This window comes from Halictus rubicundus, chromosome 13, assembly GCF_050948215.1.
Source record: "Halictus rubicundus isolate RS-2024b chromosome 13, iyHalRubi1_principal, whole genome shotgun sequence".
Classification (NCBI taxonomy): Eukaryota; Metazoa; Arthropoda; class Insecta; order Hymenoptera; family Halictidae; genus Halictus; species Halictus rubicundus.
Genome location: NC_135161.1, coordinates 13,661,724 through 13,688,996, shown reverse-complemented (window position 1 = coordinate 13,688,996; position 27,273 = coordinate 13,661,724). Strand labels below are relative to the sequence as shown.

Sequence of the window (27,273 nt, the reverse complement as noted above, 5' to 3'; positions counted from 1 at the left end):
AGGTTGCTGAGTTGGCTGTCGTGTCAATAAAATTTTGATGATGTCCTAAGATGAAGAAGAACCAATTATAGGGGGACTCTTCGGGGTATCGTAGCGAAATTAACTGATTAACAGGTGGCGATGCAATTTAACCGATTTATACCTTCGGCAGCGGTTTCGTTGCGCCATATTTCCTATCGGGATACGGCTAACCGCCTGTGTACTCCGCAGCTTGCTATACAACTCTAAACCACAATCACCGGCGAATCAAACGCGACCATGAAGCGCGATCGCGAATGGCCGCGTGCTTCATCCGAAAAATTGGAGACCGCGGGTCGTCAATGCCCGGGCCAATCTCCATGGTTTGTAAACCATTATAATGGGAGTGTTCATTTGACCGCGTAGTTGGCAATGTCCATTAATGCGTGTACAGTCTTGTCGAGAAGCGTCAACATTCGCGAGCAGAATTTGTTTCGACGTCCTCGTGGCAGATCCATTCGAAAATTCGAGTACAGTTTTCCTCCGATATAAGACGACGGTGCTCTCTTCGCAACAAGAAAGTCTCTGCCCCCCTTTTTTTTTACTTTTAACACTGAACCTACCACCGCCGGTCAAAATGACCGTTCCAGATTTTTTATTTTACAATTACTGAAATTGTAAAAGCGCTTTCGTGGGAAATGATTAAATAAATGTATTTAGGAGAGAATGTATTATAATACGAACCGCACAAAATCCAAATAAATTCAATCTCGTCATTTTTATAAGACAACATGTATTAGTTGCTTTTAAGTTAGAGAAATTAGAGGAATTTATTTATTGCAATTTCTGTGTCATTCGAGTGTGTTGCTGTTCGGGCAGGCAATTTTTATTTTGCGATCCGCTGTCTATTTATTCGATTTTTCGCAATTTTTATTCGGGAGAAAATGATCTCTTTTGCATGATCCATGGGCTGTACACACACGTGCTTTAAGAGAACCACGTGGGATATCGCGTGTGAACGGTGGCCATTTTTCCCGCGCATTTAACACCGCTAGATTCGAACGGGATCCAATAGACATTATACTGTTTTATCGAAAAGAAATTTTCATCGCTTCGCTTTGGAATTCATGGAGCCATAAACTGGAATCCATGCGTGATATCTTTTCATTCATGTGTAACTCAACGTTTGCCAATCAGCATAAAGAATACATCAACGTTCCGGGTGACGTTATCACGGAGAAATTAGTTGCTCCAAAAATATTCTGTTCAAGCAACCGTTTTTGATTCCAATATTTAAAAATATTTCAACTTCTCGTGCTAAAATCGATAACTTCGGTGGTATAAAAATGACGTAACAACGTATCGCATTTCGGAAATATTTATTCGCGGTGGTTCGACGTTGAACCGACTGCGAATAAACAATTTACCAGAGCTTTGACACGCTAAACCTTACGAATCAGAATTTACGCTCCTCTTCCATTTTCTGTAAGCAACCTAGCAGTTGGTGCGACATGAAACCGTAAAATAGAAAAAAGGAGCAATATTAGAAACATTTGAAAATGATATTACTTTGAACCCATTCAAGTGATCGAAACACGTGCACAATGATCCGCGCGAACCGGTTGCAGGGGTGTTTGTTGAGATACTTTTGTTTTCTGTAACGACTGTACCGGTTAATGGTTGTCCATCGAGATGGGCGAGTGTAAATGAAAAGTTTCGTCGGTCTCGTTTTATTTCGATTGAATCGTGCTCGGGCAGTATTGTACGAGAAGCTCTCGAAACAGCAATTAAATCAGTATCAACGGAGTAAAGGTAGGGAATGCTAAGTACGATCGAGTCGGCTATTAGGTTTGGCGCTTATTAATTGCATCTTCGATAGAAACTCGGGACAAACGGGGGCGGATCGCTTCGATTTGAAAGGTCAAGGTTTAACTATTCCTGGGGAACACTGGAAAATTCTAGTAGCAGAGATAAATCCATAGAACCGGGGGCGCAGCCGTTCAATTATGAGAAGCGGTCGACAATTTTTCGCGCTTTTCCTTCTGTTCTTTCACCGTACCTCTCAGCCGAAACGAATTGCGCGCGGCAATATAGGGTGCGAATGTTTTTTTCTTCCTCTATTTTTCCATCCGCGCCTCCGTTTAAAAATAATAGTTCACTGCGTGGACATTTCTTGACACTTCGTGCGACTAAAATCTATTTGAAATTGTTCCGAGAATTTTCTCTGAAATAATTTATTACTTCCAAATGCGACAAGAGAATTTTGAAAATAATATACACCAAAGGTTGCCAGTGTAAAACAGACTCTATCAATCAGGACACATCACATAATCTCGAAGAGCAATTTCACAATTATCTCGAATAATAATAGAATGAAATAACACGTTATTTGAAATATTTCAAAAGCGATCGCAGGCGTAATTACAAAGTAACATGTCGTTCGAGATAATATTTTTCCAGTGGGTATCGCGTCGCGTCGTCAGGTGAGGTAATTACGTGCTACGAGCAGGTACAAAGTCGCGAGACAATAGCGAAGTTGAAAAAAAAAATTGGGTCGTTTGAAATTCCCTTTAGCGCGAGCGCAAAGGGAATTACCGTGGAAGATTTCCGTGTTAATGGACGCGCGACGGTGGTGGGATAAACAACAAGTTTCGAAAAAGAACGTGCGCCGGCTTCTAATTGGCCAGCGTCGATACTGTCAACTAGCGTATCTGCGATTTCTCGTGTTGTGCCCCGAAGACCCGAACCGAAGAACACTCGTAGAGCACCGTTCCCACATGCGAAGATGCACGCCTCAGCAGTACGTGCAGTCTCGAAGCCACTAGAGAACCGCTCGCGACGCGCTTTACAGAATTTCCTTATATGGTAATACTCTACCCTAAATCGTACCTAACAAAAGCTACCAACCCCGCCGAGACCTCGGGAAAATCCTAACGATATGTGAGCACCGGAAATCCGGAAATCACTTTTCCCTCGATATAAGACGACGGCTCGGGACCGGCTTTCGCCCTGTTGCGGACGAGGGCACTTATTCGGCATTGTTCTCGAGTGGCCCGAGAGCTCATGGGTCCCATACAGTGGCAGCGATATAAAAACACCCCCAACCCCTCGCACCACTATTTGTGATGGGGAAGTATTTTCTCTGAGAACTTTTCTATTTTTTAAAATTCGGTTCCGAAGCCAAAAATTCCGGAAAAAATTGTTAGACGTGCACTGAAAGTCCAGCGACGAAAGTCGCGAGTGAAATTGAAAATTCATCCCAATTAAGTGTCTCTGAAAGTACCGGTTCGCAGTTCCCGGAGCACTTTCAACCTGTTTGCGAAACTCGCTTTAAAAGTCATTCGAAGTTTACCATTGGTCCGTAGAATGGCAGATAACTCTGCACCGATACGGCGCGCGAAGTAATAAAACGTCTCTGTCCGAGGACGTTCCCTTCGAACGATTTCTTCGTTCGAATTCCGAGGTTCGGATTATATTTGCTTTTCGGGAAAAAATTGAACGGAGCAAACCTTCTAACCCCTTGCACCACTATCTATTTTGTGATTGTAATGATTAGAAATTCCTCGTCGTTCAGAATTTCATAGAAAAGAAAAGATAGTTTATATTTATCGTATGCCTATATGTTTTCTCCGAATTTTATTTCGGTTCAAAGGAAATTAATAGCATACATGTTCATTGGACTCTGTTCAGAATCTCACGAGTCTGACTCGAGATTGTAGGGCAAGGGGTTAATTGAATTTATCAAATCAAATTGAAATTTCTGTTTTACCGGTCGCCGTGGATAAACATTTTCTCCTCGAGAAAAGCTCAGATTGGATAAATTTCGGCCGTCCGTTCGAACGCGTTTGTCACCGATGATAGATGTTGAATACTTTTTCAAGCGCACTAAAAGCGCATCGGAATCCAGCAGCGTGTGTCACGCGCACGATCCTCGCCGAGTTGAAATATAGCGTGTTTGTTCTGCGCGACGGAGAGTCGATCCAGGGGAACCACGTCGCAGTCATTCGATCATTCTACATTCTAGTCATCCCGGACGTGTCTTAATTGTCCTCGGTGAAATTAGCTTTCGCGTCACAAACGCGGCGAGCCTGACATCTGGGAGCACAGGTATACAGGTGGTAGCAGGTGAACGAACGAGTTAATGGAGTTTGATAGGTGATAGGATCGATCATGGTCCTCCGGTGGCAGCGGCGATAACGTGTCCATCGTCGAGAAGCTTCTATATATATGTATATATACGTGTGTGTGCACACACACATCACTTTATGTTACGGTCGCCTGCACGTTAGTAATGCACCTGAGCACGTGTTCGGTAACGTGCCTCGAATGTACGTACGGGATTCCATTTACTTTACTACTTGTCCGGTCAGCAATAATAATCTGAATGAAATGTTGAGATCTGTTTGTCCCCGGGATTCCTTTGTTACCCGGCTAATGGTCTCGGACGATGCGATTTATTACTGGAAATTGATTTCCAGTGCCCCCTCCCCTATCTCCTCCGATTCTACCATTAGTTTTCTTGGGATTTCAGTCTCTTTACATCGGCTACTGGAACAAGCTTCAAAGAAAAATAGAGCATACTTTACTCGAAGTATTTTCCGTCGTTAGTCGTAACTAGACTGCGGATGTTTATGCAATATTCAATTTTTCTAGGTAAATTTTGGGAGAGTGGAAACAAAATCTAATTTTTAGCGGCGGTAGCCTTTGTAGTTCTGAAACGAATAAAAATCGTACTTGTGGAATTTCATGTTATAACAATTTTTGAAAATCGTTAGTCGTAACTAGACTTCGAATGTTTATGCAATATTCAATTTTTCTAGGCAAATTTTAGGAACGTGGAAACAAAATCTAATTTTTAGCGGCGGTAGCCTTTGTAGTTCTGGAACGAATATAAATCGTACTAAATTCTGTGGAATTTCATATTGTAACAATTTTTGAAAATTTTCAGAGGCCATAAATGCACGAAGATCTGCAGTGTAGTCATAACCTCTGGTTCCTAACTTCTCCAAATCTTTGTATAACAATTCGACTGCGGATCTTCCTGCGTGTATGGCTTCGAAAAATCGTCAAAAAATGCTAAAATTCCACAGGATTTTTATTTTCGTGCGTTTCTTTCCCAAAATTGTCCAGTTGAATGCCGAGGTAAAAAGATCGTGTGTCGATCGCGGTGAAACCGTTAAGAACACAGCCGACGCGTTGAAAATAGGTCGAATCGCAAAAATGAGAATTACGCGATGGCGAGAGTCGGGGGGGGGGGAATTGCAGTCGTAATTTCGCGGAGATAACAAAGTTGAATCCGCGCGCGTAACCAGCACAATTCCGAATGCACGAAAGTCAATTGACCAGGGTTGTGTGCGCGTGTGTGTGCGTATGTGTGTGTAACAGCCGCAGCCTGTCCAGAAGAACCGTTCTATGCCGCGGAGGTTTCTCATTGGCGTGTTTCTGGGTGCATCAACCGGTAGAAACAAATTAACAAATGGCGATGCATGAATACGCGTTTGCAGCGTCGCGTCGCGTCGCGTCGCGTCGGCGAGGAAGGCGGAGAAAACGCATAAAGGGAAGAAGTGCCGCTCGGGTTTACGTGCACAAGCACCGTGTAACGCGCGCCGTACGTGAAGGTAAACTATTTCATCCTGTCGCTCGAGTTATTACTGGACCCCGGCGTCTCCTCCGCCGTCCGCCATTTTCTACGGCCATCAATATGCATGGAAACGTACCAGAAATGTGGGGACGACAGTGCGTTTTCAAAGTTAAAGCCGAAATTACCGACGGAAGATGAACGCGAACCGCATTTTCGAAGGAAATGCACGACTCTCGGGGGGTTAGGCACTTTTGAACGATTGCGACCTAAACCGAACCATTTTTATGCTCGCTTAAACAATTATGCACGTCTTATCGATCGACTAGTATCTGACTAAAAGTTCGTCCTCAGCCGCCAGATTCTGTGGTTTGAATTTAAAGAATTTTGAATCTTCAAGTTTCAATAGATGACGCCAAAATTATAGAACAGAAGAAAAATTAATTACAGATAATATGGTATTTTGGAGTCGATAGCGAGGACCAAATGGTGGAGAAATTTTCGAACCAATAACGCCAGAAGCTGAGTGAAATGCGCGAAAAACTGGGGAAAAAGGAACAAAAATTGGCCAATCAAATGGCACACGTTCTACTGCACGATGCTAATTGCTCTCGCCCCTTTCGAATATCCACATGGAAGCCAAAACTGATTGAAACATAGCGAAAATATTCCGTGTATTTTTTGGTTTTCCATTGGACAGATTATTTTCTTCGGCACGGAAGCTACACTGCGAAAAATAAAAAGTGTCGAAGATTTTATTTAAAAAATTACTAAGAAGAAGGCGATAGGTAGCTAAAAGCAGTACGAAACTCTCAAGGCGTGAAGTTGTGACAATTCGTCGAACTGTTGCGAATGAATACGGAATTAATATTAGATTAACATTTACTGACGCATCATGGTCTGGTTGCTCAAGTGTAATATCGCGTCTGATCTCTACCGGAAGAACGGGAACTTTCGGAAAAGTCCACAATGTCACCAAACTGTCGTCCATTCCGACGACAGATGGCCATTGCAGCCCCCACTCCCCGGTGGGAATCGTGCTGAGAGTGCTCTAGAGGGATAGACGTCGGGATCTGAGAAAGTTGAGGAAAAAGTTGAGATTTCTGGGGAAGTTTGCTTAACATTTATCCATTAACGCTTTACCTGTCGGAACATTAATACCAGGCTTCTCGTTAACCGTGGTATATCGGCAATAAATTCAATCAATCTCCTCGGAACTCCGCGAGAAAAAGCAAAGTGAACTTTACGAGAGAGATACGTGGAAGACTTTTTGAAATATTAAGTTACAATGCAGGTCTAACGAAAAGCCAAGATAAATAATTAAAAGTCCGTTTATACTGGCCTGGAAAATAGAATTGATAGAAAGGAAAATTGAATATTTATTCGAGAAACTCTGACCGAGATGAAATTGATCAAGTTTGTATAGAAAATAAAAAGTGGACGAGATATATGGTGGACGGATTTTTTTAGGTATTTTTCAGGAAGTTATGAGAGTAAATACTGTTTGGTCCGAGTTGCGGACCCGAGCGCGATTTAATGTCCCATCGTCGAGAGAATTATTTAACGCTAGGTTCCCACACCTACACCGAGTGATATATGAAACCGTAGGCACCGAAGTGTCGAAAGAAATTGTCTTGAACAATCTACGTCCGTATTGCCGGAGGAAGCGTCGTTTTAAATGAATGCCAGTCACTCTAGGATCGTTTGTCACTTGCCGAAAATTGGTACAGTAAAGAAAACGTGGAAGTAAGAGAAGTAGCTTCCACGAGAGTCGGAACGTATCATTTCGAAGCGGAAAGTAATGGAGACGGACTCCTCGTTATTTTAAAGAGAAAACTCCAGCTTTCGAGAGAGTTGTATTTCGAATAAATTCGGCCCCCCTGGGAAAGCGTATAGTTTTCGAAATTACGCATCTGGAATGAAATCTAGATTAATTTTTGTGGGAATTTTTGAAATTTGCTTAAGCTTTCCAAGCTGCTCAGATCCCTTTCTTTTGACAATTAAAATCGTCTCGATCGCCTCGATAATTAACGGTTGCATATATTGTAAATAGCTTCATAGATATGCGCGTTACTGCATAGCAGACTGATGTATTAATTAAAGTTGTCATCAAAGTGATCACTTTAATCAACGCGTTTGACGACACTTGATAAACTGGTCGTTCGAATTAATGAATTAGCTCTTCGCGATCATTGCCTCCAAAATATTATGATATTAAACATTTTAATTAGTGGCGTTTCTGCGAGTTACAGAATAAACTGACACGTTAGCATATTTGCAAAATATTATACAATAAAATAAATGTACCCATATTTCTGAAAAACTGCTTCCAAAAGAACTTCTCTGGAATTCCTCGCCTCGAAAATTCAATTTTCGGCATTTTCTCGTCAAGCTGTACAGGATTATACAATAAAAAGTTAAAAATCTCTGGGTTGCCAAGGAGAAGTTCAACAAATCCTCCTTTAATTCTTTAAAATTGATATGACAATATATTCACGAGAAACAATCAAACGAATGCAGCAATATTTCTCACAATTGCGTCTGCATTTCCTGTGGGTCGTTTAAAGTCGCGCAGAAAACGTCCGAGGTGTAATTATAACCGTTCATTAGTGCGTTGCACTATGCATGCCCGCAAACTATAGCGGCTCGAACAAAGAAACGAGAATGAACGAAAGGGGGCATTCGCGGTTGAAATTCGCCGAGGATATTTTTCGTTATTTCGTTGCGTTTATGCTCGCGGGGCCGCGAGCGTTCACGAAGAAAATGGCGGGTTAACCTGGAAATATGATATTAACATTTCTCCGGCGGTGCTCGCGGCACGAAAAGAACGACACCGTTTTTTCCTTCGGTACGCTTCTTCGCTTATGCTCCGATGCTTCGCCGTGTTGTTGTTGCCGGGAGCATTGTCTCGCAACCGGCAGAAAAAAGCTGTCTCGTGATGAGATTTAACCGGCGATTTTATAAAAGCTTTCGTTACGATCCGCGAACGGGAAGCGAGGGAAGCCGGGAAATAAAATCAGCGGGACGAAAACGTGACGAAACAGCCGCGGTCCGCGGACCGGCCGCGAAAGAAAAATTAATTATAATCAATCTCGACGGTTTATTCTGCCCCGAGTCGGTTATAAATTTTCCGGGGAGCCTCGGAAACTCGAGAGTAAATAATCTCGGGGAGAGAGAATCGCCGAAGAATCGAATCGGTCTGCAGGAAACGGGACTAATTTGATCAGGTATTCAGATTTCATGTTAATGCATTGTTCTGCTCGCGGTTAAATATTCACGGAAATCCTCGCACCGCTGGAACTCTTCTAAAAAATTGTCGAGCTCGATATATGTCAATAACACGGTGGGGATAGTTCCGCGACATTTATCATCGATTCCTTGGCGACATATATAGAGAAATCATCAGATTTTAGAAAATACCCTTTTAGACGAGAAACAATATCAAACGAATTTTATTCCGATGCAGTGCCGAAAATTTCCTAAATTAAATGAAAAGCAGGACACTGTGTTGACGAAGAACAATTTAACGAAAATTACGGGACTCTGTATTACTCGCTCTGTATATTTGTCACAGGTCTGGTAATTTCATTAGTCGTTGCACAGTCCCCGTTAAACAAAAAGGGGACGTAATTTTATTGTAGTATGAAGGATGGTTCTCCGGATAGAAATGGCAGACATTCGCGGGAATTTATTCGAGTCCGTTCGTTCTGTCAGAGACAAAGTCGCGAATCCGTGTCCGCGCCGTTCCGTTTCTTACATATTTCAAGCCGAAAGATGCGTTTCATTTTATCGACGGGGCAAGCCATCCTGTTAATTCCGAGTGGAGTGAGAAATAAACGAGCGAATTCCATTCGTCAGGCTTTACATCGGCGAAGTAAGCGGAAACGAATCGATGGAATTCAATTTCTGTTCCAGGGAATCTAATGAAATATTCCTTTGCGTCACTTATATAAACGCGGGCAAATATACATATACATGTATCGTATGTATGCGCGCTCGTGTGTGTACGAAGTAGCTGCAGCAGTTTTTTATTCCCCATCTGAGCTACGATGAAATACTATCGATTCACTCTCGAGGAAAATACAGTGCAGTCGCCCTCCCCCCTCCCCCCTCGGGTACATGAACTTTGATTGAAAGTATTTTAATGCCCGGAGCTAAAGGAAGTTGATCGAACGCGATAGATCGCAGAGATCGTTGTATCATACAGTTACAGGCTGCGAATTAATTGGAGTCCGATCCACCGTGAAAAACAATTACACAGTTTCACCAGCGCGGATTTTCATGAAAAATACAAAATTGTTCCTTTTTGTAAGCCCTCGTAGTCATCGGCACTTCTCTCTCGTCCACAATTTCTTAGAAGACCAACAAATAATTAATTTAGTTTCCCTTCGATATAAGGCGATGACTCGGGACCGGCTTTCGACGTATTACGGACCGGGGGTATCTATTCGGCTTATGGCACTTCTCTGTCGTCCACAATTTTTTGAAAGACCAAAAAATAATTAATTCAGTTTCCTTCCGATATAAGGCGACGACTCGGGGCGGCCTCCGACGTATTACGGACCGGGGGTATCTATTCCGCTTATGGCACTTCTCTGTCGTCCACAATTTTTTGAAAAACCAAAAAATAATTAATTCAATTTTCTTCCGATATAAGGCGACGACTCGGGACCGCTTTCGTCGTATTACGGACCGGGGGTATCTATTCGACTCGGCACTGTCCTGGAATGGGAGTTTATGGGTCCCAGAGATTATAGTCCGATGAAACAGGGAACAGAGTTTCACGTTACAACATTTTTCATTTGGACGCATGACTGTATCAGCTGTCCGCGAATATATGTATCATCCTGCTGCAGAACAGTAATGGATTTCGCTAAAAAAAGAGGAGGAGGAAAGGGCACAGGTCAAGTGAGCGCGGTGGCTGGAACGAAAGTAATATTTTTCTGGAGAATTACATTGTCAAAATGTATAACTTCGTACCCGTAAACCGCAGCGATGATGTCAGGAATGAAAGATTTAAAGCTTGTACCGTCGGCGCAGTACATGCTGTTACTACTGCCGAGGCTTTCAGTGTGCATTTCAATCCCCTGTTGAAGGCAACTGCGGTGTTAGCGAAACGCTGGGATAATTCTTCTACACGGATGCGGCTTACGTTCAAAAACCTCAACGGGAGGGGCGGCTGCATAGCAACAATATCGACTGCATTCTTCTAACTAACTTTCCCTCGAAACCTATGCGCGTGTCCGCTTTTTTGTTTGCCTGTGCAATTCTCAGATCCGCACTGATTTCACCGAACAAGAATTAAGAATCGGCAGAGAATTGACAGCTCCTGTTGACATTTTTCTTTTCAATGAAAATTTTACAAATATTGCATAAAAATCTCAGCATAAAATCTCCGCACACAATTCTGCATAAAACTCCTATGATCTAGTAATTAGAGGAAACAAAAATTTCTGATAATATATCGTCTGTGAAAATCGAACCTTTCAACCTCTTATCTGGTTTCTCTCGTAGTTCTGACTGCACCGCGCGCAGTAAAAACGATCCCGTCTTATTATTCGCACGATCATGCCAGGCAGAATATGCATGGCGATCCCCAGGTGTATAAAACTAGCGCGATGAGCAATTAAAATTCCTCGATAGCACTTTCTTCGCCGTGTCACGGTCGTCCCGCAGAGGTCGTTGCAAACTTACATAGAAATCCTCCTGCAAGCGGTCCCCGAGTGCTTCCGTTGAAACTGTACGCGTGATGTTGCAAAGAATACGAACAACAACAATTCACCAGTGAAGTATAAACTGTCAACGTGTTCCTCGTACGATTAGGTGTTCGCCGGCAAGTCCCCGCTCCCGGCAAAAATGGCACTTCTAGGTCAAGAAGCAGCACGGAACGGAAGTTTCTGTTCCGCCATTTGCTGTCACTTCTACTTTGGTTATTCTCGTTACGCTCGAAGACACTGGAGCATGTCGAGGATGCGCGACACTGTCCACGAGGATCGTTTATCAGTGTCCACTCGTAAAATGGCTACGCGCGCCTCTCGAATAAACCACGAGATTTTTGTACCGGGCTCTCGATGCTCGCAGAAAACATAGTTGCAATTTCCTAGATACTGGCGATAGTAGATACTAGATTACTTAGTACTGTTTTCCTAAGTTTGCTAATTTTGTATTACATATTTACCATTTATGGGGTAAACTTCAGCTTGGCAACCCAGAAATTTTTAATTTTTCGCTAGCTAATTCTGTGCATCTCGGCGAGAGAATGTCAAAAATCGAAATTTTGAGGCGAGGAATTGACCGGAGAAACGTCTGGCCGGCTAATACATTTTCGAGTGCCTTAGTGTCTCAGGGCGAGGTTTCCGGTGAAAAACCGTTTGCCATCAGTGGACAAATTTTAATTTGGCCCGGCAGGGCGGCGTGCAAAAACCGCTTCAACTGAAATTACTCGGCCCCTCGAGACCGTTGCATATTTATTTGCAACATTTTTCGGTGTCCCCGGCAGACGTTCAAGGGGGGGGGGGGCCGATTTGAATGTAATAGCCACTGTATTAAAAACGTTAGCGGAGAAATGAAATATGCGACACGACATTGAAAAGGAACGCGCCCGCGCGCGTGTTTCATTTTACCGGTATCAAGGTCCGTCGGAGCGGAAACCTGTGCACCGGAAACATTCAGGGTCCCCGTATCTGATAAAAATTAAGGTCAGTTCGAAGGTGTCTGCGCACACGTGCTGCAGCAGGCAACCGTGTTGCAGTCGCCTAGGTGCACGAGATAAGTTATCGAAAATTACAGGGGCGTCGAATAATTCCTCCGGTGTGTTCCGTTTAAGCTCGTTTTTACGCTGAGGAAGTTTATCTCGTTTGCACTCGGCGCGTGTGGTACGATATTGTAGCCGCGTCCTGTTTTTCCGCCGCAGATTTTATGAAACCAGTATAGCGTGTGCGTTGCCGAGGAAAACTCCGGCGGGGGCGGAGAATGTTCAGTAACTTTTCAGGTTTATTAGTCTCAAGGGTGGTGCTCGGCTTCTTATTGAAACAAAGTTCCGTCGCCGTTGACTAATTGGCGGATACGTTTCTCCGTTTATGCCGTGCCGAGTCGTTCCCATAAAATCGGTGGAATTCAACAATTCTCACGAAATGACACACCGTTTGTACATCTATTTTTAATCGTTTTAACCGGTCGGAGGTAACGCAGTATTTAACAATTCGTAGAACCTCTTGGGCAACGAGCATTATCCTTTATTAATTGAGACAAGAACGCGCGAGAATCTGTGTGAATATCTCAGCTTCCGCTTCCCTGTGTTTCCTCGTTACTTTCATCACCCGAGGAAATGGTAATTTCAAATTAGAATTCCATTACGTCGCTTTTACCGTGCGCGTGTCTGCATTTTTCCTGTTAGGCGAGCCGCGATATAAGCGATTACCTTGGTCGAGTTTGCGGAAGTAATTGAATAGGTGAGTTTGTCCGTTATTCTTTTGCACCGTGAAGTATTAAAATATAATCAATTGCAATGATGCTTTAGAAAAAATGACTTTCTCTTAGTGTCTAACAAGTATACAAAAATATAGTAATATTTTTCAAACACAACTTCTTTTATCTCCACTTTTCTGGAAAATAATTCCAGCAAATTTCTAATTATTTTCTTTTTTAATTAGCGTCGAAACGGTATCCATCTCTGACGCGCGACTCAAAAGGGAGGTTAGGTTGCCCAGGAAGCTTAGGTTGCCCAGGAAGCTTAGGTTGCCCAGAAAGCTTAGAAAATTGTGAAACTTCGTGTGAAAGTAGAGTAATTCATCCTCAACGCGGACTCATTTTTTGTTCGCGCCATAATGTGGTTTTAGGGGGTGGGAACACGTATTCTACACGTGTGTGTGTGTATGTGTTCGGAATGCTTCGGACACTGTTGGAGGGTGGTTAGCCCTACAAGTGGTTGATCTCTAGGTCGCCTTTTACGACGTGCAGGACTTACCCTGGGTCTTCATCCCCCTGCCCACGCAGGGATTATTATTGGTACGATTTTATTGATATCATTGATATGCATCGCTGTTGAAGGAAATACTGATCCTTTCTGAAGGGTGGTTTCGTATCAACTTTACGTACCCTGTGTATTCAATGTATATCTTATTTTTTGTACCAACTATTCAAATGATTGGGGGTGGAAATCAATTTTTATTTAACTCCAGTTCGCTGCAATCTTACTACAATAATTTTAAAAGTGAGATCTACCCTTGGGTTTATTAATTTCTAAAATTAGAAAATTTCTAAAAAATAGTTTCTGCTATTATCTAGATTTGCTACTAGCTAGATTTGCTACCAGCTAGATTGTTGGTATTAGAAAAATGAAATCCACCTGGGAATCAATGCACAGAGAAGTTCTGAAAGATACATTGAAATGATAAAGATACAAAGATTGCGTTTTTAGCGATTGACGGCACCTGATATTACGTAAGCAGGGGCGAAACAGTTTTCCCGACACTTTGTTTCGCCGGAATTAGCAGCTGCCACGCTAAGGCGACAAACAGTGGTTACATAGCGTTTAAGCTCGTCTTCAGGGGTTTCTAGACGACCGATTATCGACCTGTGAGTAAACGAGTCGTATTTATGGAACGCTTATCTTAATATGCGGCGAGCACTTCTCAACTCTTGCAAACGATCGCGGGACATTTTATTGCGAATAAATGTCGAACGCTGCAGATAACTTCGTGTCTACCGCGTTTCGAGAATATTAAATGTCAATTACCCGCATTAAGAGACGTTGTTTAAGTGGCTGGATTGCTTCTCCAGTTTTTGCGACGATTAAAACATTTTCCAATATTATCTGCACACTTCGTGCACTAACTTCTTGACGATAGTTCAAAAAAGCGAAAGGAGCAACAAATTCACGAACTCGTTGCATTGTCCAAATGAAGGTATAATTAGTAAAATGAATTATTTGCTGCGAGTCGTTCGTAACAATTGCTGTGTGTAAAAATGGTCGAATTTGTGTTTGGAATCGTCCACTTTAGGATTAAAATGCCTCTCTGTTCCACCATGAATAATTCGATAAAAAATGAGTGACTTGTGCAGATTGCAATCTGACCAGTTCAATTATTTGCCTGTTGACTTGACACACATATCTCCGTTTCCATCAGTTCCCAAAGTGGTTTCAAACATTTGCTCGTTCGCGTAAAATGCTCAATTATCCGGTCACGCATCTTTCCCTGGAAAGATCTGGAAGTTTACTCAATTCAATAATTCCTGTTGTTTAAAAATAATCGTAAGAAGTATCTTCAATTATTCGTTTCATATTTTCGAGAGGTGAAGCAGTTTCTTTCCCTATAGAAATAAAAGGAAATTAAATGTCATTCGCCGGGTTAAATTCTACAAATTTCCTAAAATAGGGAGAAAATACCCAGCATAATTTTCGATTACGCGAAGCGCGGTCAGGAGCGTTCACTGTCCGGCAGCAGCGTCGAGAAATTAGGTGTCCCCTCGACTCGAATTATCGACGAAATTCCCCCGCAAAACGGCAAAGTCGGCAAACTTTCCAGAAGCCGAGGAAGAACCGCAAAGGACAACGAAACCGAAATTAACATTGGCCCGCGGAGGCTCGTTTTCTCCCCGCCGAAATGTGATCCGAATCTCTCTGCGGCCAGTCGACATTTTTTCGAAAAAGGAACCTGCGCTCCCACGCTGTAATTTATTCGGTTCGCGTCGATGGGCAATTTCCCATTTTGCCCGTTTGACCCTACGGACCAACGGAATTTCGCAACGCGATTCCGCGACGGAGAACGACTGACGAGCAATTCGCGTCGCGATTAAATTTAGCTACATAATTCCGCAATAACGGCAATGAGGCTAATTGATATTGGCGTTGCGGTGTAACGCACGCAACGGCAGTATCGCGTGCTTTTACTTTCCGCAACGTTCGACGAAACAATCGAGCAAATTGCGAAATATTTGCGGAGCTTCCTGCGGAGTGGGGGAAACTATTGCCCCAGTCAAAATTTTGAAAATTCGGGGAAAGCCACGCTTTTTTCCCAAATATGTAGAGATTACGTGACGGGGCACCTATCCTCGGAAAATTATTTACTTGGAAATTCATTTATTATTGCCTTAAACCAACCGGTTCATTTACAGTTTATAGTAGTGCTGATTTATATAATTTCTTTTACTAGAATAGTGATATTGTTTGTTATGTAGGAAAGAATGGTTCACAGAAAGAACAACAGACGACCTTCCTTTACAACGTTTCTTCCGTAGTCACATTTTATTAAAATTTGTTCCGCCGCAGCTTCTGACCCCAGCGTTTTCCTAGTCTTCGGTTTGTTTATCGTGAAAACAGAGTTCATTACTTTGCGTTACGGCTCCGTTGTTCCTCGTAGCGTACCTTATACACCCATTTTTCGCTTTCCCATTTTCTCTCGAGTTATTTTCCGATTATTTGTTCGCGATCCACTCGGTTGTCCTCGTCACTGCCACCCCCCCCCCCCCCAAATCCAATTTCACTGTTTGATATGAAATTCTATTTAGAAAAAGCATTTACCGGTGCAGTTTTGCGCAAAGAAGGGTTTCGAATTAAATTTCATTACGAGAAATCCGGTCGTCATTAATCCCGTAAATAGCGTTTAAAACCAAATTTTTCTAAAGGGAGACCGTTCAATATTGAACTCTAGACTATTAAATTTATAGTTGGTAATTAAGCTACAGCATTCGACCGATATATTCGAACAGCAGCTTTTACGAGATCATTCGGCCCATTAACTGTATTGACTAATAGTCACGAATTTACTGTTATCAAGATGCATGTGCGGGATCTAGGAAGCACGGGAGTTCACCGTGCGCGCAGCGCGCAACACTACAGCGTAACGCCTCGAGTAAAACTATCCCGCGTGCAGCGAATTAAGCAACGACAATAACGCATTGTCCCGGCCGTGTTACCCGAGAATGTCGGTACATAAAATGTATTGATTCAACGCGTCGAACCGGCCGCGTCAATTTAATAACGTTAATGAGACCGCTCGCCACGTAATTCGTCGTACACGATCTACGCGATTATGCCACCTTTCGCTCGGAGTACAACCAATCAACTAATTTTCGTAATCTTACTCATCAAACTGATAATCGTTGCACGTCCCGAAGTTCATAATAAGTTCATAATAAAAAGTGATATCATTTGTACAGTTTAAAAATCGAGTATCACACACAGCCCCCGCAGACATTGTACTCGAGAGGAGCGTCTCTCGATCGTGATCTCTCCTCGGCGCTAATCTGTATTCAATTATCGCGGTGACTGGTATCCGAGAAAACGATCTTTGTCTTTTTAATTTCCAGGTCGGCAGAGAGGCCAGGCGAAAATCCTCGAGAGGCGAGGAAGCAGCGGGCCGAGCCAGGAAGAAGGAAGAAGGTGAAAACTGTTCCAGTGATCCTTCTAGATAGAGGTCAATGGAGCCATCCTGATGCAGGCTGCAAAACTACGTGGGGATTACCCGGCGTGGTCGTTGGGCTGATTTCAACGGTGAACAGTGGCGATTCCACCCGCGGGTGGAAGCGCCGTTTCCATCACCGCCAACGGCGAATACTACAGCCACTTCCGCTTCCTCCACCCCACGTGGCCGAACCATTACCTGATAAGGTGAGTCCCCGAATCGCAGTTCGAACCGAAAACTACTCGAACGTTTTTCCGATCGTCCAAAAATTGTAGAGCGGCCTCCCCGATCAACGGACACTTAAGCTCGTTGAAGCCAGTACAGTTTTTACTCCCTGTATGTCCAAAATCCCTAGGCGATAAAAGTCCCAGAACTACCCCCACTGTTGCGGGCGTGACCTTGGCCGCCGGGGTTTTGTGGATCAGAGAATAATATTTCCTAGCCGATACATGTCCGTTCCTAGACCCGTGCCGGTGACATACATCGAGTAGACACTGTACTCGCCACGAGACCACTTTAACACTAGGTTTACGGGTTCTAATATTTTTAATTGACGATTATTGAGATTGCGAAGATCCATTTACGTGGCATTACTCGACAAACTTATTTCCTTGGGTATATATTATTTAAAAAATGCCTGAAAACTTGGATAAACACGTTCTTATTATTTTTATAAAGTCATGTAAAATACTCGCTTTTAATGCTCCGTAAACCTAGTGTTAAGGACTGCCGGACTAGTTTATAGGACCCCGTAGCCCACTCGAGAACAGTGTCAAGCCGAATAGGTACCCCTGTCCGAAATACGGCGACAGACGACCCCGAGCCATCGTCTTATATCGGAGCAGTATTTCTGAGAGCTATTTTTATAAGAAAGTCTCTGTGTAACGTTTGCAGTCTAGACAGTGTGTGGGTAATTACGCGAAAGTGGCTTGAAACAATATAAAAATGTACAAATATTCTAATGGAGGACATAGTACTCGCGCATACGAGAACAATGAAATTTTCACCATCCCAATTCCAGTGCAGGTAATATCTGTAATTTGGGGCTGTATATTACATGCCTGGGGTATAATAATTATGAATATGAGAATAATTTCATTTTATCTCTGGAATGGTGCTGGGTAATATTTGTAGCTTGGCCCGTTATGTGTCTTATTGTACAGTGGACCGTTATTATTCTGTAATGTGTCATGAGTTTAATTAATCTTTGGAAGGCCGGGTCTGTTTTGACCCAGTTGCTCCGAGAAATGAGACTCGGTGCAACTTTTCAGTCAGCTGCTGCTAATTTGTTACTATGTGTAAGCTGTTGCATCGTTCAGAAAAATCAGCGAGCTTTGCAAACAGTGGATCAACGTATCACCAATTTCGCAGTTGTCAAAAACATCCGTACTCCGATAATTGAAAAGCTACCAATGATATAGATAGGTTTTCGTTTCATTAGCCACGATTTCATTTTTGCGGAAAGCGCAACGATCCGTGCGCAAAAAATACCGATGCACTCTCGTCCACTAGGAACAAGCCAATTATTTGTTTAACACGTTCACAAACAAAAACATTCATACCCATAAACATAGTTGCCACCCCACTTCTATTTAGCAATTTTTAACGAAAATTCAGTATACTGTGGATAAAAGTGTGGCACAACTTATCAACTACCTTTTTTTAAAAATACAACTATTCGTCGAAGTAAAAAAATTCTCAAAGTCAAGCTGACTTTTTTAGAGAAGTTACACACTAGCTAGCAAACTGATTCTTCTGACGTGTCAAAAATAAAAACTCGAGCCTCCCGGTCCAGTTTCGGAAAAGTGATTCTTTTCTAAAATAGTGTACGATTATTTTGTACACCGCCGCGAATTCTTTGTTTCCGTAAAACATGAAATATCGAGCGGATCGATCCATCGAGCGGATGATAGATGCGCCCGGCTGCGCGTTCACCGGTATAATTTACATTATCGTTCGAAGTTTGTAAGGATAAGCGAATCACTTATGCGGCCGACTCTCGAGCAACGTTCGCCCGGCATTATATTCAAATCTAGACAGCCCGGGAGATTATGAATTGCTTTAATAACCAGTGCCGGATACGTCGAATTACTCGGAGGCGCGTATACGAATGCCAGCCCCGCCATTTTCCATGTCTCCCCGTCTATAGATCTACATGCATGTGTGTACCTCTACCGGGTATTTATGCTAGTACACGTCCGGTTCAACGAGTCGCGCCAATCTTAATTATTTTTCCCCGGAACCAGGTCAGATTTACAATTTTTCGGTGTGCTTCGGTGAACGCGCAGACCTAAATTCCCTACTTTTTTTTTCTTCACACACGCCGTTTCAGCTTTTTTTCGCGAAACGGCTCGCGAAATGAAATCACTGTTGTTCCCTCGCAATGCTCACCGTTCTATTTAAATTTCCTCCGCCCCCCTCCCCCTTGACAGGTTCAAAAACTCGAATTCTCCTTTCTCACTTTCTTCGCGAATTTCTACTCTCGCAGTTTCCCTTTTTTACGGCAGGTTTTACCTCGAAATGGAATTTCCTAACACTGCTGACAATAGTGAAATTAGTAATTCTGGTAGTTAAAAAAAAAAAACAAGCCACTGTACAACAGTACTGCACGTGTCGAATAGAAATAATACGTGTCGATTGCCACGAGTAAAAGCAAAAAAATGGGACACTTGGGAGAGTTAAGCTCGGGTCGCATGGGAGAGTTAAGTATAATGTGAACAATTGGAAATGATCGTGTGAGATAAATAGGACACTGGAAATTGTGAAAAAACGTGGAGTGGTTGCAACGTTGAAATTAGTAACTCTGGTAATTTAAAAAAAAAATCCAGCGTACAACAATACTGAACGTGTCGAATAGAAATAATACGTGTCGATTGCCACGAGTAAAAGCAAAGAAATGGGACACTTGGGAGAATTAAGCTTGGGTCGCATGCGAGAGTTAAGTATAATGTGAACAATTGGAAATGATCGTGTGAGATAAATAGGACACTGGGAATTGTTCGGAGAAATTTCTTTTCCGGGGTGGGGGATGTTGACGGAAGCGGATTCGCCGGAAAAAAACGTGGAGAGGTTTTAACGTTGGTTTTCGCCGGATTGTTTAATCAGAGCTGGAGAAGCGGCCGCAGCCGCAGCCGCCTCGGAGCTCTGAGGAGCTGGAGGATCTGCACAAGCTGCTGAGCTTCCCCGAGGAGGTGGCGCTCAGGTTGACGGAGACCGAATACCAGCTGTTCTACCAGGTACCTCCGCAAGAATACCTTCGGCACGTGGTGCACGACCTGAAATCGCAGTACCCACCTGCCAGGCCATCCCCGTCGCCGAGTCGCAGCTACATCGCTCCCAGCACCACCAACAACTCGACCCAGACCGAGGAAGAGTCGAACTGGCCTGTTCCCAACATTTCCTGCTCCATACAGACGCTCATCAATCGTTTCAATGAGGTACGCTCCTTCAAATCGTCATTCGAACTCTTCGACTGTCGATCTTTATGCATTTGCGGCGCGTGAAAATTCGTAGAATACAAAATCACGAAAATTAACTGTGCCAGTCGATTAATAGAAATCTTCTAGTCAATCGAAACCACTTTCACCTCTTCTAGATTTTTAGAAAATTTGTGAAAATGAGTACACCATTTACAATTGTGTAAATTACATGTCAGGTATTCGCACAAATTACATAATTCTCTGAAGCAGCATTACCTGTTGTTTAGGTAAGCTCATGGGCCACGCAAATGATACTAAACAGCACAACGTTAGAAGAGAAGCAGGCAGTTTTGTCCTGTTTGCTTCGTGTCGCGCAAACCTGCTGGAACATCGGAAACTTTAACTCAGCCATGGAAATCATCGGTGGCCTCAAGTGAGTATTCACTATAATATCTGCTTCATCTTCTCAGAAAAAGTGGAAAATAGTCACTAAATACGACAAAATATGAACAGATACGAAATAGACCAGGTCACATACCTGGTTCGTGTTCGAACTATTGGCAGTTTAACTAGCGAAACGATAATAATGTTTTTAGTAGGCCATTCGGATATAATTAATAGAACAATCTTAACGCGATTCGTAAAGCCACTACGAGCTGGTTAATTAATTGCGGGGGTAAATAATTAAGCCACGTTCACCGTCAACGAGGGCTATTAATCTTCGTATTCAGAAACTGTTTCCGCACTTTCGTGTACATATGTTCGCGTGCGAAGAAACTCATAATTTAACCTGTCCGAAGTAAAAACCGTGTTGCTCGTGGCAGCGTTTAGCGAAAACATTCTTGGCTGACTTTGAACGCAGAAGAAAATTAATTGAAATTGACTTGGGACGCTCTAAGCTACAGGCAATAAAGTTGGTTCGAGCAAACTCGTCGCTCGTAGCAATTATTTCATTTCCGTGTTCATATTTTTCCTAATTCAAACACTTCATATTAATCTTCGGATTAATCAAAAAGTTTTTTAAATATTTTGGACGAGAGCAAATTAAGTTTATTAATCCGTGAAGATTCTTTCAATATTAATTTTGAAAACACTGAGAACAGTAATTCTTTTAAACAATATTAAAAAGGGAAGGGTTCTTTGAGAAAACATTGACATTAAATAACGTTCTTCAATACTGATTTTAAATGATAAATACATTTTTGTTTTTATACTATACATGAAATGATTTTACTTATTAAATGTACCGGAATATATATATATCAACATTTCATTAGTGTAGTAGTAATTTCGACGTGTAAAAATCAATCTACTATGGTAATATTATCATACTTAATTAGTTACACGTCCTCCGTCCATATGTTCTCGAATTTCGTCCCATTATTATTAAAAACCAATATCGCTACACCGCGAACTCGATGCGACTAATTTGCATTTCATATCATTCATTTTCGCAATGTAAATATTCTCTGAACAATTGTATCATAATTAGAATATATTTCAACGCAAACAACGTGCCAGTAACGTTTCGGAAAAATTAACAATGAAAACGTTAAATTCCATTAAATCCTCTGGAAACGTTCTCTCAGAAATGTACGTTGATTAAGCGATAATGGAAACTCGATTTCGGAGCATCGTTGACAGAAAATCATGCGAACATTTCCCGTTGTCTAATATTTACAAGCTGTTCACACACACACAAACACGAGGCGGTTCGCCTCCAGTCACCCTATTGATGTTATTATGTGCACAACGAACCCATGTTTGCATAGAGGAAACATGATACTTGAGGAGCGCGAAACCAATATGTGCGCACGCGTATCAGAAAAATGGTATTGTCGCTTTCATTTGTTTTATGATTCTATTATTCGATCCACTTTGCCGCGGAGGGCTTATTTTATCGTATCTACTTTCATTGTATCGCATCGTTTCGTCGACAGCGAACTGCACAATTCTGCTACCATTTCCGGCGGAATTGACTCGTGAAAGATTTTATTAATTCCATATCTTTTTAGCGTCGTTCGCTGTCCCCAACAATTCCGCAAATTGAAAAACACATTATTCCTCTTATTTATCGTCTAAAGAATTCATCGTCAAACGTTCCTCCAAAACTTAGAAAAATCTTATCGGTTTTCCGATAAAAGATTCACACTTCGATATCAATGAACGATCCCCCAATATCTCAGTCTGGTATCCGTCGAACAAACTGTTTGAAATTTTGATTGCTATCGGGATCGACAGAGCGGAGTCAAAATGGTGCTCGAGATGGTAATGTTCTCGAAATAACGGTGCTCCGAGTAATTGAAAGGTTTCCGGAACGCTTTGCCGTCGCTCGCGAGAAGAATTGTTACACTAACCCCGGGAAAATCGTTGGTTGAAGAAAACAAATAAGTATCGGGTGCGCTACGCTGTTAAGATCCTCCGTATTTTTGAGGTCGCATGCATTATGGAATACTACGACCTGCTCTGCCGCGGTTACTCTTCTTATATCGGGTACATGCATTTCCCGCACTCCGCAAGAAATTTCCCCACCTGTCGAGCCGGGGCCACGGTTTTTCCTTAAAACGTATTTACCCCCTCCCCACCTCGCGTTTCGCCGCGCGGTTTCTGAAATGATTTCGCACTCTAACCGCATTCCGCCGACCGAGAACCTGCGAAACTGCGAAACTGCGAAACTGTTTCGCAGCGCAGAGAGTAAACTCTCGGCGAAAAAATAATCGCGAAACCGTTCCCCGCGAATTTTTCACGGACTCTTTGCCAGCCAATGGATCATTCGCGCGGCTACGGATTACTGCATTCGCCGTTACGCATTATTTATACCGCGTTTACCGACCCCGTTTTTCTAGATTTAAACAGCCCCGCTACTTTTACCGCCGCGAAGTGCTGCGATGTTTGCAAATGCAAATGTTTGTCGGCACTCCTGCCCATCTTTAGAGACCATACGGAATTTTCACGATGCACGTACACTTTAACCCTGGCGAGGTTAGTGCGATTTTACCGGAGTATCAACTTGTCTCTGCAGTACGGACAAATTGGTTGCGATAATGTAATTTTTTAAACTGAATTAATTGGCATACCAATCGCAAACTTTGTCAGTGCTTTTGTTCATCTTCAGAGAGCATGCAGGATTTTTCTGATGCACTTATAATCATTCTTACCGGAGTTATAGCAATTCGAATAGAGGGGCTTTTGAAACCACTTGTTTTCCTAGCTGGGATAAATTGGTTACGGTAATGTAATTTTTTTAAACAAAATTAATTGGCATACCAATTGCAAACTTTTTGAATGCTTTTGTTCATCTTTAGGGAACATGCAGTATTTTTCTGATTCATATATAACCATTCTTACCGGAGTTATAGCAATTCGAATAGAGTCGCTTATGAAACCGTTTGTTTTTGTGGCTGGGGTAAATTGGGTAATTTTTACTTAATTAATGTAATTTCACAGACGACAGATTATGTGCAACGGGTTATTACTTAAAAGAAAATATTATACATTCTTTGCAGAAATATAGTTAAATGTCAAATATTCATAAGCACAAGGTATTATTTCCCTTCGATTAATGTTCATCTTGGAATTTTGAAATTTATGAAATTCCATTAAATGTCTTCGCCGCGAAACTAACTTGATATTACAAGACAAGGGATTAACTTCGGGGCATCTTTCGCAACAAGGAGCTTCAATGCGAAAGAGATAACAAGGCATGTAATAGGTACAATTACAGCAGGTGAATAATTCAGCGAGGAACAATACTTTAGAGAATTCCTCCTAATTCCCGCGGTTCATTTCACTACAAGACGTTTACAAAATCCTTCCCTGAATTATAAATTAATTTTTCCTCCTCTTAACAATGGAATGACAAAATAAACGTTACATATATTATAATATTGAGGTAAATAAAATAAGTCAAACGTACCTAGGAAAAAGAAAAGTATAAAAAGTATTAAAAAATGAATTGAGTATACTATAAAATAAAAATAGGAATAGGAATTTAACAGATTTATTAAATTCGGTGATTCGAAGCATTCGCCGCGAACCTAATTCAAAAAGGGGTTAATTGCAAGGTAACCTTCCGAACTGAAATTCTTTTTATGCGAAAGAGGTAGCTGAGAACGGTAACAGGCAGAATTACTATTAAATAACCGAGTCCGAAAAGCTGAAGAACGCGATACGCAAACGATTTGCATGGAGGGCCGTATCCGAGTTATATTTTTATTGTTCGGCGCAGTTGTAGGCCGAACGACGCGGAGACCTATTTTCGAAGTACCATTAAATGGAGTGCCGTTATATTTCAACATAAATGGACGACGTTACGGCGGGAGCGTTCCGTCGTCAAAGGTGCAAACGCAAGCATCGCAATAATCGTTTCTGAAAAGGTTCAACCGCTTTCAAATCATTGCCTCGACGCTTCTGAATTCGCCGGGGCTCTCTTCCCGTCATTAAAACGTCCCCCGAAGCTTTTCCGCGTGTTTACCGATGGGGAACAAGGTTTGCCCTAAGTGGGCCCCCCTTGACGACGGTGTTCGTCGGGAAATGTAGAAATAAAGTAGATTTTATTGGCCGCCACTGTAAAACCGGAAGCCGTTCGTGCAACCGCGAACGGGATGATAATTCTTCGTGCTCGAACCTCGTTCCATGCACCACCATTCCGATCACTATGTTTCTGTGTACACTACCCTCCACAAGTATCGGGTTTGTCCCTTTTTTCAGACAGCAAAATAGAGAAGATTTCATTCAATGCATTTTCACGCAATACAGTTGTGTTCCGATATAAGACGACGATGTTTATTCCGAAATAGGAAAATCTCTGCCCCCCTCGTCCGAAATACGGCGATAGCCATCGTCTTATATCGGAACAAATCACTGACCGGTTATTAGACTAGTTTATGCAAAATAAAAATGTGATTTACAGAAGCTTCTTTTTCCTTTTATTAATTTGGATGAACTGAAAGTAATGGTATTTTCAAATCGTTTTTGATGTTTGCACGATTTTAAGTTTTACGTAGACCGTGAGTATTTTCACAAGTCTGTGAAACGTGCTTTGACCGGTTAGCAATATGCTAGAAAATTATTTTCTAATTTTCGAAATTACGATCTTGAGCCAATTTCCTCGCTGCATTGTTCGGAACACTTCGCTTTATCGTGGATACTTGCTAAATGTTGCGAATATCAGCGTTCGAATACTTTCGCGAGCGACTGTACGTGTAATTCACCATCGCAGCACGGTTTCGCCGTTGAGCTTCAGTTTCGAGAACTATGCGATCAACTGAATAGTTGAAATTTTACGCGACCGGCGACACCGTGACCTATTACACCGTCGAACTTTCATTCACGCGGCCCCTGTTACAATAGAGATCTTAAACTTTGAAAATTAACCGAATCTTTGATATGTAATTTCCGCGCGAACTCCAACCATTCCAAGATCGAATATTCGATAGTATTGTTGAATCTGAAAATCTCAATTATTTCATTTTTTCTCCTGTCGGCATTCGGCCACCGAAATAGACAATGAATGTGGAACACTATAATTTTAGACCACCTTTCTCGTGACCCAATTCCGAATTTCGTTCCTTAAGGTAATATTACACCACTTGTTACAGTTATATGTCTTTTCTTTTACTGGGTTGCTGGTCAAACGAATTTTATTTTTAGTCACAAATTTTTCCTTCTTATGCATCAGTATTGTTAACTCTTATTTCTCGCATCAGGGTAAATTCAATTTATCTAAATCCTTTACATTCAATTTTTTAGATTAACACTAGGCTCACGGAGCACTAAAAGCGACTGTTTTGCATCTCTTTGCAAAAATAACAAGAACGTGCTACCCAAATTTTTCAAAGAAATGCTAAATAATTTCTCATGTATGCCTCCTTAGAATCTTAATAATTTTAAATAAAAAATATTAGAACCCGTCATTTTGACGGGTCCGTAAACCTATTGTTAAATAAAGAATTTCCTTAGATTGAACTGCTTTCATTTTTATGAATTCGGATGCCCGGTTCGGATAATCGAGGTTCTCCTTAATCGTGAATTAAACAATCAAATGTGCATCGAACGGTGTCGTGTTTGTACTCATTTTAATCAGAAAAATCTCACGAATGTCTTGACAAAAGTTTCACAGAGTTACAATTAAAGCCCAAGCGGTGGTGACACGTTCAAACAAAAGCTGTCGAGAACAGTGTCTCCGAGAACGCGTTCAAAGTTCGACTAAATCGACAAAATACGAGCGTTTACGGTGTGGTCACTAACGAAATCAAATATTTGCTTGCAGATCCACCAATCTGAAGCTGTTCTGGCAATTAATAAGCGAGCCCCCAACAGTTTTGGAAACTCTGTCCGCCGCGTTTCTGTCGAACGAGTATGAGTCGGCGCTCGGCCGCGCGCTGGCGATGCCGGAATGCCCTGTGATCCCGTTCTTCGGACCGTTCCTGAAGGAATTGCGGGACATCATCGCAACCGAGTCCAAGGTAAACCATTAAACTCTGACTTGCGCGCCGGTACTCTTTGCATAGATCATCGGGGGGCGGAGCGGGGGGAGAATTCTAACGACGCGTCGCGAACATTCCGTGGCTGAGACAAAAGCCTTGTTTCGCCCGTTATTGTGTCACGGCGCGGCGCTCGCGAGCTGGATTTTCACCAGCGAAGTTTATATCTCTAGCAAACGAATCCCTGTTTGTTGTTGTCGCGCGTCGCCGCGCCGTGGAACTGTGCCAATTCGAACGTGCATCGGTTTTACACTCCGCGAACAACGCTACGCGATGTAACACGGCAAAGTAGGCGATCGCTGTAACAAAAATCGACGGGTCTGCGATTGTTAATACTCGGCTAATTTACGAGGAAAGCCCAGATATTTCTGAACCGCGCGCGGGAGCGACAGCCCCTTCGTTTCCGGTAGCCTAATTGTCTTTTCTTC

At 42.3% G+C, this 27,273-nt stretch overlaps 1 protein-coding gene across 1 annotated transcript in view; it reads left to right on the top strand.

Moving 5' to 3' along the window:
• The window catches only part of LOC143360263 (1-phosphatidylinositol 4,5-bisphosphate phosphodiesterase epsilon-1), a 128,438-nt gene that overhangs the window by 59,124 nt on the left and 42,041 nt on the right, over nt 1–27,273 (top strand). Inside the window, exons 5-8 of the mRNA XM_076798957.1 lie at nt 16,847–17,147; nt 20,047–20,378; nt 20,648–20,793; nt 26,632–26,827. Of these exons, the coding sequence (XP_076655072.1) occupies nt 20,669–20,793; nt 26,632–26,827 (321 nt within the window). The 5' untranslated portion in view covers nt 16,847–17,147; nt 20,047–20,378; nt 20,648–20,668. The remainder of the gene's footprint in view (nt 1–16,846; nt 17,148–20,046; nt 20,379–20,647; nt 20,794–26,631; nt 26,828–27,273) is intronic.